Source organism: Papio anubis, chromosome 9, assembly GCF_008728515.1.
Source record: "Papio anubis isolate 15944 chromosome 9, Panubis1.0, whole genome shotgun sequence".
NCBI classification, from domain to species: Eukaryota; Metazoa; Chordata; class Mammalia; order Primates; family Cercopithecidae; genus Papio; species Papio anubis.
In genome coordinates, this window is record NC_044984.1 from 75,526,079 (window position 1) to 75,539,801 (window position 13,723).

Sequence of the window (13,723 nt, forward strand, 5' to 3'; positions counted from 1 at the left end):
TTTATCTTCTTATCTACTTTTCTATAATTCTTGCCTATTAAATTGAGAAACTTGCTCCTAGAATTGTAGATCAAAAAGAAACTTTTAAAGGTTATCTGGACCGGTTTCCAGCTCCCAGGGATAAGAATGCTCAACTCATAATTATCTAAATAAGTCAATATTATACTTATTGTCAGTCTCTAGACATAGACATTTCTTGGTTTTTCTTAGCAGCTTTTCCTAGAATTTAATAGTCCTCAGTGTCAGGACATCAGGACATTATTTGTTACATAAAAATGTCGTTTGGACTTTCTATATTGTTTCCTCTACCTGATTCCTCTGTATCAACAGAGAGTAACAAATCAGAATTATATAATGTCATTCAGACCCTTTAACCTCTTATTGGTTATATGAGCAAATTCCATTCAGCTTGCCCAGAAGTTGTATTTTTCCATTTCTTTATTTTTGACACCATTTCTTGAATGTTCTCTGAGTGCTTTATTTTTAAACCTTATTTTAAAAATACAGATACAGGACAGAAACAGTGTACTCAAAGCCCAACACCCAGTGTCCTGGATAACAAAAAGTGCCTTCCTGTTTCACATTCTGTCATCATGTGAAACTTGTTACTCCATGCCGTGGTGATGTGTGTTATGTTTATAACAGCACTTCATTAATAAAACACATCAGGGTCTGCTCACATCATCTTTCGGTTGTCCCTCTACTTACACCCCCCTCCCCCACTGCCTAACCCCAACAGGGACACCTGGTTCTCATTTTTCACCAAGTAAAATTCTGAATGAACAGAATTTCACTAAAATTTTGCCAAAGTATTTAGCATTTTATCTTTATTATTTGTTAGTGAAGGAAAGATAACCTAATCAACCAGACAAATGACAAGAATTAAAATAACTTTCTTTAGGAAGAAATTGCAGCATTGAATGACCTCAATAGCCAAGATTAAACATCCCCTGATAGAGTGTGGCAGGGAAGATTTGTCAGTGTAGTTGACTCCAGTAAGCCCAATCTATCTGCATGATGGGCCATAGTTAATCATCAGAGTGCAGGTGGTGAGATCGTTGATTATAGCCTGGCAATGGCAAATGATATGTGCATGTGGTATTGACATGATCACCTTTAACACTAAAAGCTCCCTCAAAGCCCCTGTTTATGGCTACACTATGTGAAGTGACTCTGTACTCTGTCTTTTTACCTCATCTCAAACCTATTATTTGAGGAATTAATAACAGCACAGAAGGGTTGAGTAATTTCCCATGAGTTCACATAAGTGAGAAGTGATGGAACTGAGACGAACCAAAATAGTCAGGCTTGAGAGTTCATACTCTTAACTACTACTCTAGGTTGCCTCTCTAATATTAATAAAAGTATTAATTGCAGTAAAATTATTGAGAGCTCATGATATGCCAGAGTCTGTCCTCTTTCACTTATATACACTGCTTCATGTGTGCTTCACAGAAGCCTTAGAAGGCAGAGCTCATTTTCCCATTTAACAGATGAGAATACTGAGTCTCAGAAAGTCTAAGAAACACAATAGTGGCTTTCCAGGATTTGTACTAAAGTCCATGCTTATAAACATAGGTATCAAAATAACTCAGAAGCATAAGGAAAAATAATATTTATTTTTTCTACTTCTTATTCTTTATTATTATTATTCTACTGTCATTTCTAGACCAGCAACAATGTTTTACTTTGAGTGACTAAAAATTAAATTTCATACTTACTATTAAATTTCACTGAAGCTTGAGTCCAATCCTAACCTATGTTAATAAACTAGTGCTGTATTGGGAATTATTCACTGGGAGCTTTAAAGCTTTTAAAAGTTAATACAATTAAAGAAGAAATGTATCAAAGAATTACTTTGCAATATCAAAGTATATTAGAATTAGTATTAAGCTATTACTTCTCCATTAAAAAAAGAAATCGGATTCATAAACTTTACAACTCTATATTCAAACACTTAAACATTTCTAAAAACACTTCTTATTCTTGGCTGTTAAAGGAGCAAAGAGATTCTAGCACAGTTTCCAGATAAAAAGTAGTGTAATTTCCTAGTCTAGTTATGAAAAATAGCAAAAGTTCACAGTAAATCCATTTCTATTACATTGTATATTTTACAAAGTTTAAAACGATTACATTACTTCATGGTACATGCTAATCAAATATTATTTTTTCTTGTTTTCAGGGATATTATGATACCATGGATGCTGGTTACATGGATGAAGAAGGCTATGTGTATGTTATGTCTCGAATGGACGATGTAATAAATGTTGCAGGTCACAGAATTTCTGCAGGTGCCATTGAAGAGGTATTGATGAATATTGGTATTCTATTCCAAGTAGTGTTTAGACACAGAGCTGCACTGAAGACAATATTGAGATTATTTCACTTGGAAAATTACCACACCCTTCATTTGCAGCAGAGGCTAGGTTACTCTTGTATCTCTCTCACCTCACTTTCTCTCTTTTACATATTCCTATTCCCTACACTCCCACATCCCTGGGTGGTAGTGAAGAGTTTTAAACACTTACACATATTTTTTTCTTTATGGGAGAGCCTGTGTACATTTGTCTCTTAATACTTACTACTTGAATGTCTCTAGCTTCTTGATTTACTCATGTTTAATCATCAGGTTTGCATACGGTCTTTAAGTGGTGTGGGATTAAACATTTTATTGTACTCTTAAATCCTGAGAATTTTCTTCCAATGTAAGTCACGTAAAATCTCCAGAAGAGGTTTTTAAAAATGTTTAAAAAACTTACTCCTATGGAGTAAAATCTACATTATTGTTATACAATTCTGTATTTATACTAATATAGTTTCTTGTAACCATCACCAGAGAAAGGATACAATTTCAACACTGTCAAAGAATTCTCTCACAATGTCACCTTCGTATTCTGACTCTCGTAACTCTTGTTTTTGTCTCCGTTCCTATGTTTTAACCTTCTCTCCAATTTTATATAAATAGATTATACAGTGTTGTAACCTTTGAGACTGGGTTATTTCATTTAGGAAAATATATTTTAGATCCTTCCAAGTTGTTGCATTTATTACGAATTTGCCTTTTTATGTTGTATAGAATTCCATCGTGTGGCTATACTAACAAGTTTATGTATCCATTCATCCATTAAAGGACAAATGGGTTATCTCTAGTTTGGAGCAGTTATAAATAGGGCTGTTATACACATTCAAATACAAGTGTTTGTGTAAAGAATGTTTTATTTCTCTATGATAAATACCTAAATGAGTTTTCTGGGTTATATGTTAAATGTATGTTTAAGGTTGTGAGAAACCACCAAAGTGTTTTCCCGTGTTACTGTGCTATTTTACCTAGCCACCAGCAGTATTTAAGGGTTTATAATTTTCCCCGTTCTTTCTAGAACTTGGTAGTGTCATTACTCTTGATTAAACCATTCTACTAGGTGTGTAATAATATCTCATTGTGCATGTGATTTGCATTTCCGTAAAAACAAATGATATTGGGCATGTTTTCACAAGCTTATTTGCCATCCATATGTCTTTTTTGATGAGATAGTTGTTAAAATCTTCAGCCCATTTTCTTTTTTATTTGGATTATTTCTTTTTTATTGTTTAGTTTTGTAAGTTCTCTATATATTCTATATCCAAGTCCTTTATCTGATGTGCAGTTTGCAATTTTTTTTTCTAGTTTCTGACTGATCTTTTTATTTTGTTAGAAGTGCCCATAACAGAGAAAAAAAAATGGTTATCATTTTGATGAAGTCTAATTTATCATTTTTTCTTTTACAGATTATGATTTTGGTATTGTATATGAAAACTCTTTCCTAACTCAGCATCACAAAGATTTTCTCTTGTTTTCCTCTAAGAGTTTTATAGTTTTATGTTTTACATTTAGTTTTATTGTTTTAATTTATAACATTTTAAATTTAAATTTGTTAGTTTTTTAATATAGCGCAAGGTGTATGTTGATACATAATTTTTTAAGTGGATGCCAGTTGTTGCGGCATCATTTGTTGAAAAAAAAAACTGCCCTTTCTCTGTTGAATTGCCTTTGAATCTTTGTCAAAAATTAGGTGATAGGCCGGGCACGGTGGCTCAAGCCTGTAATCCCAGCACTTTGGGAGGCCGAGACGGGTGGATCACGAGGTCAGGAGATCAAGACCATCCTGGCTAACATGGTGAAACCCCGTCTCTACTAATTCACTACTAAAAAAATACAAAAAACTAGCCGGGCGAGGTGGCGGGCGCCTGTAGTCCCAGCTACTCGGGAGGCTGAGGCAGGAGAATGGCGTGAACCCGCGAGGTGGAGCTTGCAGTGAGCTGAGATCCGGCCACTGCACTCCAGCCTGGGCGACAGAGCGAGACTCCGTCTAAAAAAAAAAAAAAAAAAAAAAAAAAAATCAGGTGATAATATTGGAGTGGGTCTGTTTCTAGAATATCTTGTCTATTTCATTGATCTATGTGTTTATGTTTTTACCAATACTATACTGTCTTGACACTGTAGCTTTGTAGTATATTTTAGAGTTGAATAATGTGAGTCCTCCATATCTGCTCTTTTTTTCAGTCTTGTTGTAGCTATACTAGTTCCTCTAGGTATTCCACATACACATTTGAATAAGATTTTCTATAGGTACAACAAACCCATACATAAATTTTTATTGAGATTGTGTATTAATTGGAAAAAAATTGCTATTTCAAACTTACTGTGTTCAAGCCACGAGTTTTGTATGTTTCTTTCTTTAGGACCTCTAAATGTGAATAAAAACATTTTTATTACTTTCTTTCCTATTTGAATGTTTTTTACATCTTTTTCTTGCCTTTGGAACTGGCTAGAACTTGGGGTAGGATGTTGAATAAGACTGGCAAGAGCAGACACCCTTGTCTTGTTCCTGATCTTAGGGTAAAGGCAAGAATGGAGCTAACTGTAGGTATTTCTGTAAATATATACTTTATCAAACAGAATAAATGTTTTTTTATTTCTAATTTGCTGAAGTGTTATTTTTAATTATGAATTAATGTTGAATTTTATCAAATGCTTTTTCTGCCTCTATTGATAAGAATGTGGTTTTTCTTTTTAACAGTGTTGTGTGAATTACATTAAATAATTTTCAGCTGTTGAACTAGTCGTGCATTCCTGGGACAAATTGTACATGATTCCAATGATTTATTGTTTTTATACATTGATTTGTTTAATGAATAGTAATTTTCCTTATTCTGAAATATACTGTTTGTGGTAATCATATAGTCTTTCTTTTCTTTGAAAAATGTTTGATTCATTGATCTTTTTCCATTTTTTCAATTTTAATCTGTCTGTATTATGTTTCATATGGGTTTCTTGTAGACAGCATCTACTTAGATCATAGGGACAGCATGTATTTGTTTTTATGTTTATCCAATCTGACAATCTCTATCATTTAGTGTTTTCAGATAATTTACATTTAATAATTGATATATTTATATATCTGTCTACCAGTTCATTATTATTCTTTTTGACTCTTCTCTTTTTCATTCTCTTATTTTATTCTTCTCATTTCATTCTCCCCTCTTTTCTCTTTTAAATTATTTTGGGGTTTTTTTTTTTTTGGTAGCTTTTATTAATTTGCAAGAATGTCTATTATTCCATTCATGCCAAGAGATTTTGCCCATTCTTCTTGGGCCATGGTTATTATTTGGTTTTTATTATTCATCTTTGTTACTTTTATCCTGAATGTGAAAATGAGGTGTTCTGGGTCAAAGACATATATATATTTTTTTTTTAATAAGAGTGTCATTTCCCCATTACCCTAGGTCTTATTGTGACCCAATGAGAGCCAATGGCAATTTTTCCTACATGAGTAGCCAGATTCTCCATAAATGAAGGTTAAAAAATGAATTTTCTCACTTATAAAAGGGAAAGAGGCAGCCATCCTTCCTGAAGGCTCTTTTTAAAAACATAGCGTCTTTAATCAAAATTCTAATTATTTACTATATAAGTAAAATAGCCCCAGGAGCCAGATAGCCGCGTGCATCTCCAATTTTACAACCTGGAGATGTTGCTACCTCCCGGGAATTAATCTTTTTTAGTAGGTAAATACCTAAGAAGATAGTGAGCCAGTCTCCCCAGCTCCTTGGGAGTTTATACCGGGGATCTAGTCTGGACTGTACACACTCGGCCTTGACAGGTAAAGTAAAGTTTTATTTTCCCTTAAGATCTGAGCAATTCATTAAGGAAATGACTATAGATCTAATTTTTAGGATGTTTTAAGAGTCTCAAGAAGCTAGGACTTTTTATAGGAGCACTGATAAATCTAGAGGTTTATTTCCCCATAGTTACAATAGCTAAGTTAAAATTTTTGATAATTCTGATATTTGGAAAATCTTGGGTTTGGTATCTAGGGATTTCCTTTTTTCTTAAAAGATGTTTAGATTTTCCTGATAACTGTTATGTCTATTTTACATCTTATCCCAAGTGTTTTGAATATTACACCATGGGATTCTGGATCCTAGTTAAATCTTCTGGATTTCTATTATTGTGGCTACTTATTTTAGGAGGCGGTCAGTCCAGTTAGGATCAGATTACATAGCTTTACCCACTTTCTGTGGACTGTGGTTTCAATGTCAATTTAATTTTCAAAACTTTTGTCTATTTGGATATTCTACATATACGACCATGTTGTTTATGAACAAATACAGTTTGAGATCTTCTTTCTCAGTCTGTATACATTTTACACTCCTTTTTTGTCTTATTGCACTACCTAGTATGATGATGTTTTTCTTTCTTGTTGTACTAGCCAGTATGATGTTGAAAATATACTTGTGAGAGCAGACATCCTTGCCTTATTCCTGATCTTAGCAGGAAAGTTTTCAGTTTCTCACCATTGAGTATGATATAAGCTCTTGGTTTTTTGTAGATGATTTGTCAAATTATGGAAGTTCCCCTCTATTCCTAGTATACTCAATGTTTTTATCATGAATGGGTATTGGATTCTGTCAAATGTTTTATTTTTTCTGCATCTTCTGATATGATTATGTAATTTTCAGCCTATTGATGCGATGGATTACATTGATTATTGAATTTCGAACCAACTTTGCATACCTGGAATAAATTCCACTTGGTCATAGTACATAATTCTTTTCACACATGATTGGATTCTATCTGCTAATATTTTATGGAGGATTTTGGCATCTATGTTCATGACAGTCACTGTCTATAGCTTTTTTTTTTTTTTTTTTTTTTTTTTGGTAATGGTCTTATTTTAGTATTAATACAATGGGAATATTTTCTAACTCATTCTATGGGGCCAGCATTATTCCAGTCCCATAGATTGAGTTAGAAAATATTCCCATTACTTCTGTCATTGGAAGGGCAGATTGTAGATAATCGGTCTAATTTATTCTTTAAATGGTAGAATTAACTGATGAATTGGTAGAATTCACTAGCTAACCTATCTTTGTCTGGTACTTTCAGTTTTGGAAGGTTAATAATCATTAATTATTGATCTAATTTTTAATACATATAGGCCTATTCAGATTGTCAGTTTCTTCCTGTGTGACTTTTGGAAAATTGTGTCTTTCAAGAAATTAGTTTATTTCATCAAATCAAATTTGTGGACATAGGCTTGTTCACAATATTCCTTATTATCTTTTTAACGTCCATGGTCTATAGTAATATGTCCTCTTTCATTTCTGATTTTAGTAATTTGTCTCTTCCTTTTTTTTTTTTTTCTTAGCCTGGCTTGAGGTTTATTGATTTTGTTGATCTTCTAAAGGAAAAGCTTTTGGTTTTGTGGTATTTTCTATTGATTTCTTATTTTCAAATTAATTTATTTCTCCTCTAATTTTTATAATTTCTTTTCTTCTGCTTACTTTGAATTTAATTTGGTCTCCCATTTTCTAGTTTCCTAAGGTGAAAGTTTAGGTAATTGATTTTAGATCTTTCTTCTTTTCAAATATGTGAATTCAATGCTGTAAATTTTCCTGCAAGCATACTGTTGCTGCATCCCATAAATATTGATGTTATATTTTAATTTTCATTTGGTTAAAATATGTTTAAATTTCTCTTGAAATATCTTCTTTGACTCATGTGTTATTTAGAAGTGTGTTGTTTAATCTCCAATAATTTGTGATTTTACATCTATCTTTCTGTTATTGATTGCTAGTTTAATTCTATTATTACCTCAGAACAGACATTGTATGATTTATATTCTTTTAAAAAATTTAAAGTGTGTTTTATAGTCCAAAATATAGTCTGCTTTGGTGAATGTTCCATTTGAGTTTGAAAAAAATGTGTAATCTTCATTCAACAACTTCATTCAGAGACAAAGAAAAAATATAAATCAGAAATTTAGATAAAAGTAAAGGAAGAGCATCATAAATGAATAAATGAAAGTGTATTAGTCTGTTCTCACACTGCTAATAAAGACCTATTTGAGACTGGGTAATTTATAAAGGAAAGAGGTTTAATTAACTCATAATTCCACATGGCTGGGGAATCCTCACAATCATGGCAGAAGGAGAATGAGGAGCAAAGTCATGTCTTACGTGGCAGCAGGCAAGAGGGAATGTGCAGGGGAATTCCCTTTATAAAACCATCAGATCTTGTAAGACTTATTCACTATCATGAGAACAACACAGAAAAGATTCGCCCCCACAATTCAGTTACCTCCCACTGGGTACCTCCTATGACACGTGGGAATTATGGAAGCCACAATTCAAGATGGGATTTGGATGGGTACACAGCCAAACCATATCAGAAAGTAAAATAAAATATTTTATTGTTCTTGTTCTCAATTTATCTCACAAATAACAGTTTGTTCATACTAATAACAGCAAAAATATGTGTGCATATATGCATATAATATATATGCTTATGTATAAGCAAAATAAATGACAGTAGTGATACAAGGGCTAGAAGGGAGGAATTAGGAATTTTTGTTATCAAAAGGTACTTGTTCTGTCTATGATGTGTTGAGCGTGGTCTTTTTTTTTTTTTTCTTATTCTTAATTCTTAGTTGTTGAATGAAGTGGACTATTGACATCAGTTTTATTCAGTTGATTGATGGTACTGCTGAACTGAACTATGTCCTTACTGATCGTGTGCCCAGTGGATCTGTAAATTTCCAGCACAGGGGTGTTGAAGTCTTGATCTATAATAGTTTATTCATCTATCTCTCCTCCCAATTCTATCAGTTTTTGCCTGACATACTTTGATGCTGTTAGGATCATCATTCCTTCTTGGGTTATTGACTTCTTTATCATTATGTAATGCTCCTCTTTATTCTTGATACATTTTCTTGCTCTGAAGCCTTCTGTGCTTGAAATTAACATAACTACTGCTACTTATAAAAATTAGCATGGTATAACTTTCTCCATCCCTTTACTTCTAATCTATATGTGTCATTATATTTAAAATGGGTTTCTTTCAGAAAACATATAATTGAGGCTTGTTTTTTAATCTACTCTCTGATGATCTGCCTTTTAATTGGTATATTTAGATCAGATATTAAGTGATCATTAATATAACTGAATTAACATTTACCATATTTGTTATTGTTTTCTATTTGTTGCCCTTATTCTTTGTTTCTATTTCTGTCTGTCTTTCTCTGCATTTTGTGGTTATAATTGAACATTTTATATTATTTCATTTTGCTCCCCTTTTTAACATATTAAATATACTTTTTTAAACTTGTTTTAGTGGTTGCCCTAATGTTTGCAATATATATTTACAACTAATCAAGTCCAGACTCAAATAATACTATGTTACTTCACAGGCAGAGCAAATACCTTAAAATAGCAAAATATTTCTAATTCCTCCCTTGTAGCTCTTGTATCACTGCTGTCATTCACTTGCTTATACATAAGCATATATACATGCACATATACCCACATTGTTGCTATTATTATTTTGAACAAACTTATCTGTGATGTAAATTGAGAACAAGAAAAATAATTTTTTACTTTATTTTTGTTTATTCATTTCTGATGCTCTTCTGTTATTTTTATTCATACAAGTTTCTGATATATTATTTTCCTTGTCTCCAAATAACATTTCTTGCAAAGCAGGTCTACTGGCAACATATTACCTAAATTTTTTTTCTTTTGTCTAAAGAAGTATTTAGTTTTCCTTAATTTTTGAAGGATAATTTTCCACAATATAGCAATCTGTAATTCTGTAATTCTAGAATTAATGGTGCTTTTTTCTCTCTTGACACTTTAAATATTTCACTCCACTGTGTGCTTGTTTACATGGTTCTTAAGGAGAAATCACATATGATTTTTATCTTTGTTTCTCTACAGGTAAGGTTTTTCTCCCTCCACTCTGGCTTTCTCTAGAATTTTTTTCTTTATCTTAGATTGTTTGAAATTTGAATATGATATGCCTACATGTAGGATTTTTTTTTTTTTTTACATTTATCTTTCTTGATGTTTTCTGTGATTCCTGGATCTATGATTTTGTGTCACCGTTAATTTGGGGGAAATTCTCAGTTATTATTTCTTTGTATATTGCTTCTATTTCTTTCTTCTCCTCCCATTACCACTATTATGTGTTTGTTACAGCTTTTGTATTTGCTCTGAAGTTCTAGGATATTTTATTCTGTTTGGGGATTTCTTTTGCATCTTTTTTCTCTTTGATTTTTGGTTTTGTGGGATTCTATTGATATATCCCCAAGTGCCAGGATTCTTCTTTCCCCCATGTCTAGTTTACAAATAAGCCCATCAAAGACATTCTTTATTTTTGATACAGTGATATTTCTTTGTAGCATTTTAAAAATTCTTTATTAGAATTTCAATCTCTCTGCTCAGCTTATATTAATCTTCTGTTATTGCTAGTTGTCTACTTTTTCCACTAATGCCCTTAACATATTAATTGTAGTTTTAAAAAAATATCATGTTCAGATAATTCCAATATTCCTGCCTATGAAACTCTGTTTCTAATGCTTCTTCAGTCTATTCAAACTGTGTGTGTGTGTATTTGTGTGGTTTGCTGTTATTTATTTATTTTGCCTTTTAGTATGCCTTGTAATGGTTTGTTGAAATACTGACGAGATGTACTGTGTAAAAAGAACTTCAGTAAGTAGGCCTTTACTGGTATATTGGTAAGATGAGGGGGAAAATAAGTGTTCTGTAGTCCTATGATTAAATCTTAGTTGTTTCATGACTGTGTATCCTTAGACTGTGAACTTCATAAGTTCTTTGTAGATTTTTCCCCTCTTAAAATAGGATGAATAAAGGGGACTGAAATTGGATATTTACTTTCTCCTATGTCAGTTAGGCTCTGAGAAAACTCCAGCAGTTAGGTTCTGTTACAGAATAGTTTCTTTTAAGGGTAGGCCCTGGAAAGAGGAACACAGTGTTTTGTCATAAAGCTCGGGTTTTCCAACCTTAACACTTGTTCCTGTAGAGGTTTCTGCTCCAATAAATTGTGTTTTTCTCTATTTACTTGTTTGTCTCTACAGTATTGGGGGCAGTGGTTTTCCCTGTGAACTTTCCCTCTGATAAATCTAAGAAGAATTGTTTTTTTTTTTTGTTTGTTTGTTTGTTTTTTTCAGTTTGTTTAACTTTCTACTTGTTAGAATGGGGTGGTGAATTCTAAGCTTCTTACATGTAGTACCAAAACCAGAGATCCCTTTTCCCTCTGGTTCACAAAACTCTCATTTGCTGTTCTTATAGGTAGTGAGTCAGGGCTTTGTGTGCCCACAGTTACCAGGATTATTCCTGCAATGTCTACAGGAACAGTGTCTCTGGGGAGAGGAGGCAGTTTTGTCTCTTTCCTGGCAGTTGCCTAGCACATGGCAGGGTAAGTCAACAGCGAGCCACTCTCAGGAACGGCATGGCTGCTGCTGCAGAGAGCAAGTGGCACTGATCCTTTCTGGGTTCTCTTGGTTTAGGGTGGGAGAGTAACCAGGGCTCCCTCCTGCAGGAGCTGTTGTACAGCTAGTGTGGAGAAGGGAAGGGGCACACCTTCGTCGCTGACATTTACTTGGTGTAAGGTGTGGAGAGGTAACAAATTTGCTACAGCTCTGTAAAGAGAGGGTGGGCCCTGCTTCTTTGTCGGCACTCATCTAAAGTAGGGAGGATGAAACCTGTTTCATGTCTCCCCTACTCCTTTTCCTGGGCCTCTGACCAGACACAGCAGGCTCTTAGGGCCTTTTCTGTCTGTATTCGTTGTCAGTTACACATGTTGAGCTGCTTTAGCCCTGGGGCCAGATTATACAGAAAGTAAAGCAAACAAATAAACAAAAATAACAAAATCCCCAAACTCCCAAATGACAGTGAACTTATCGCCAAGTTGTATTTCAAGTTCTGATGTTCTGAATGAGTCTTCTAGTATATATTTTAGCCCAGAGTTTTTCATTGTTATTGTGGAAGAGATGTTACTTCATTTTTTTTTTTTCTAGAAGGAAATCCCAGAATAGTTTTTAAACTGAGTGGAGCAAACAAACTACAATTTGAATGAAAGAAAATGTTTAAAGTAACATGATTAACAATTCACTGTGATCAGAGTATGCAGATCAAAGGTTTATTTCCTCTTTCTCTAATTGAAAGAGGATCAGGAAAAAAAAAAAAAAAGAACAACTATTGGGTACTAGGCTTAGTACCTGGGTGATGAAATAATCTGTGCAACAGACCCCTGTGACATGAGTTTATTTATATAGCAAATCTGCTTATGTATCCCTGAATCTAAAATAAAAGTTAAAAAAATTAAAAATTAAAAAAGTTAGTACCTATCTTCTGTTCAAACTTAACGGCTTAATACTTCTTGTTATGTTGGCATGTGTTTCTTAAATGTGATTTTTTTGAGTAAAAGGAAGGAACTTTATAAAATATTTTAGAACATTTGAGCTTTGTGTGCTATTATAATGTTATCTTGTTTTTAAACGACTCTGAATTTTGTGATAACCTGAAATTGAAAATTTTGCTTCATGTCTTTTGGTGTGTTGGCAAAAGATGGCTCTGGTTGCATGAAATATTAATTTCTTCCTTTTAAGAGATTACTTCCAATATTCACCTGCATTTCTGGCAGACTCAGTCAATCAAAATATGAAAACTATGTACACATAGTTCTTATTATTAGCCAAAAACCTTAGTCTTTTTTTAATTTTTAGAATGAAAAGAGGAGTGTTAACCTATTCAAATATATGTTGCGCTTTAATGCTTCTACTGAAATCCTTCTCACTGTATGTAACAGCAGAATGAGATAGGCAGAAAATAGGCAGTTAAAATGGAAAAAGAGAAAAACATGCTAGAATTATTGGCATCTAACAGAAATTTTGTCACTGGGTCTTGGAGTATTTAGGGTGCATAACAGGAAACCATTCAGACCTTAAATCTTTAAGTTAACTTCTCTCTACATATGAATTAAATGCCTAAGTGTTTATTAAATATTTATATTTAATAAGAAAAGTATATTTCAATTTAAATCAGATCTGTCTTTGTCTTTGAAATCTCTTAGAGAATTGTGAACTGATACTTTGTACTGACTTTTTACTAGCTCCTAGCAAAATTGCTTAGCAAATTGATTATTTCTTTCTGAAAAGTTTGATGATATATCCAGCTCTTACTAAAGTGTCCAAACCTTACTATTTAACTACTTGTCAAAGGTTCCCAATGGTGAATACCATATTCCATTTTAACTTTTTGGAATAGGAATTGAGAGTCTTAATCCATTGAAAGTTTTATTTGTAGAAAAAAATAGACTGAATATTGTTTTTATGTACAGTGAAATTATCTGCACTTTTCCAGTTTCCCTAAGTAGATGTTTTATGAG

General features: G+C 32.9%; 1 protein-coding gene across 1 annotated transcript in view; it reads left to right on the top strand.

The window, feature by feature from the left end:
* The window catches only part of ACSS3 (acyl-CoA synthetase short chain family member 3), a 178,546-nt gene that overhangs the window by 154,804 nt on the left and 10,019 nt on the right, over positions 1-13,723 (top strand). The window contains exon 13 of the mRNA XM_003906834.5: positions 2,183-2,305. Within this exon, the coding sequence (XP_003906883.1) occupies positions 2,183-2,305 (123 nt within the window). The remainder of the gene's footprint in view (positions 1-2,182; positions 2,306-13,723) is intronic.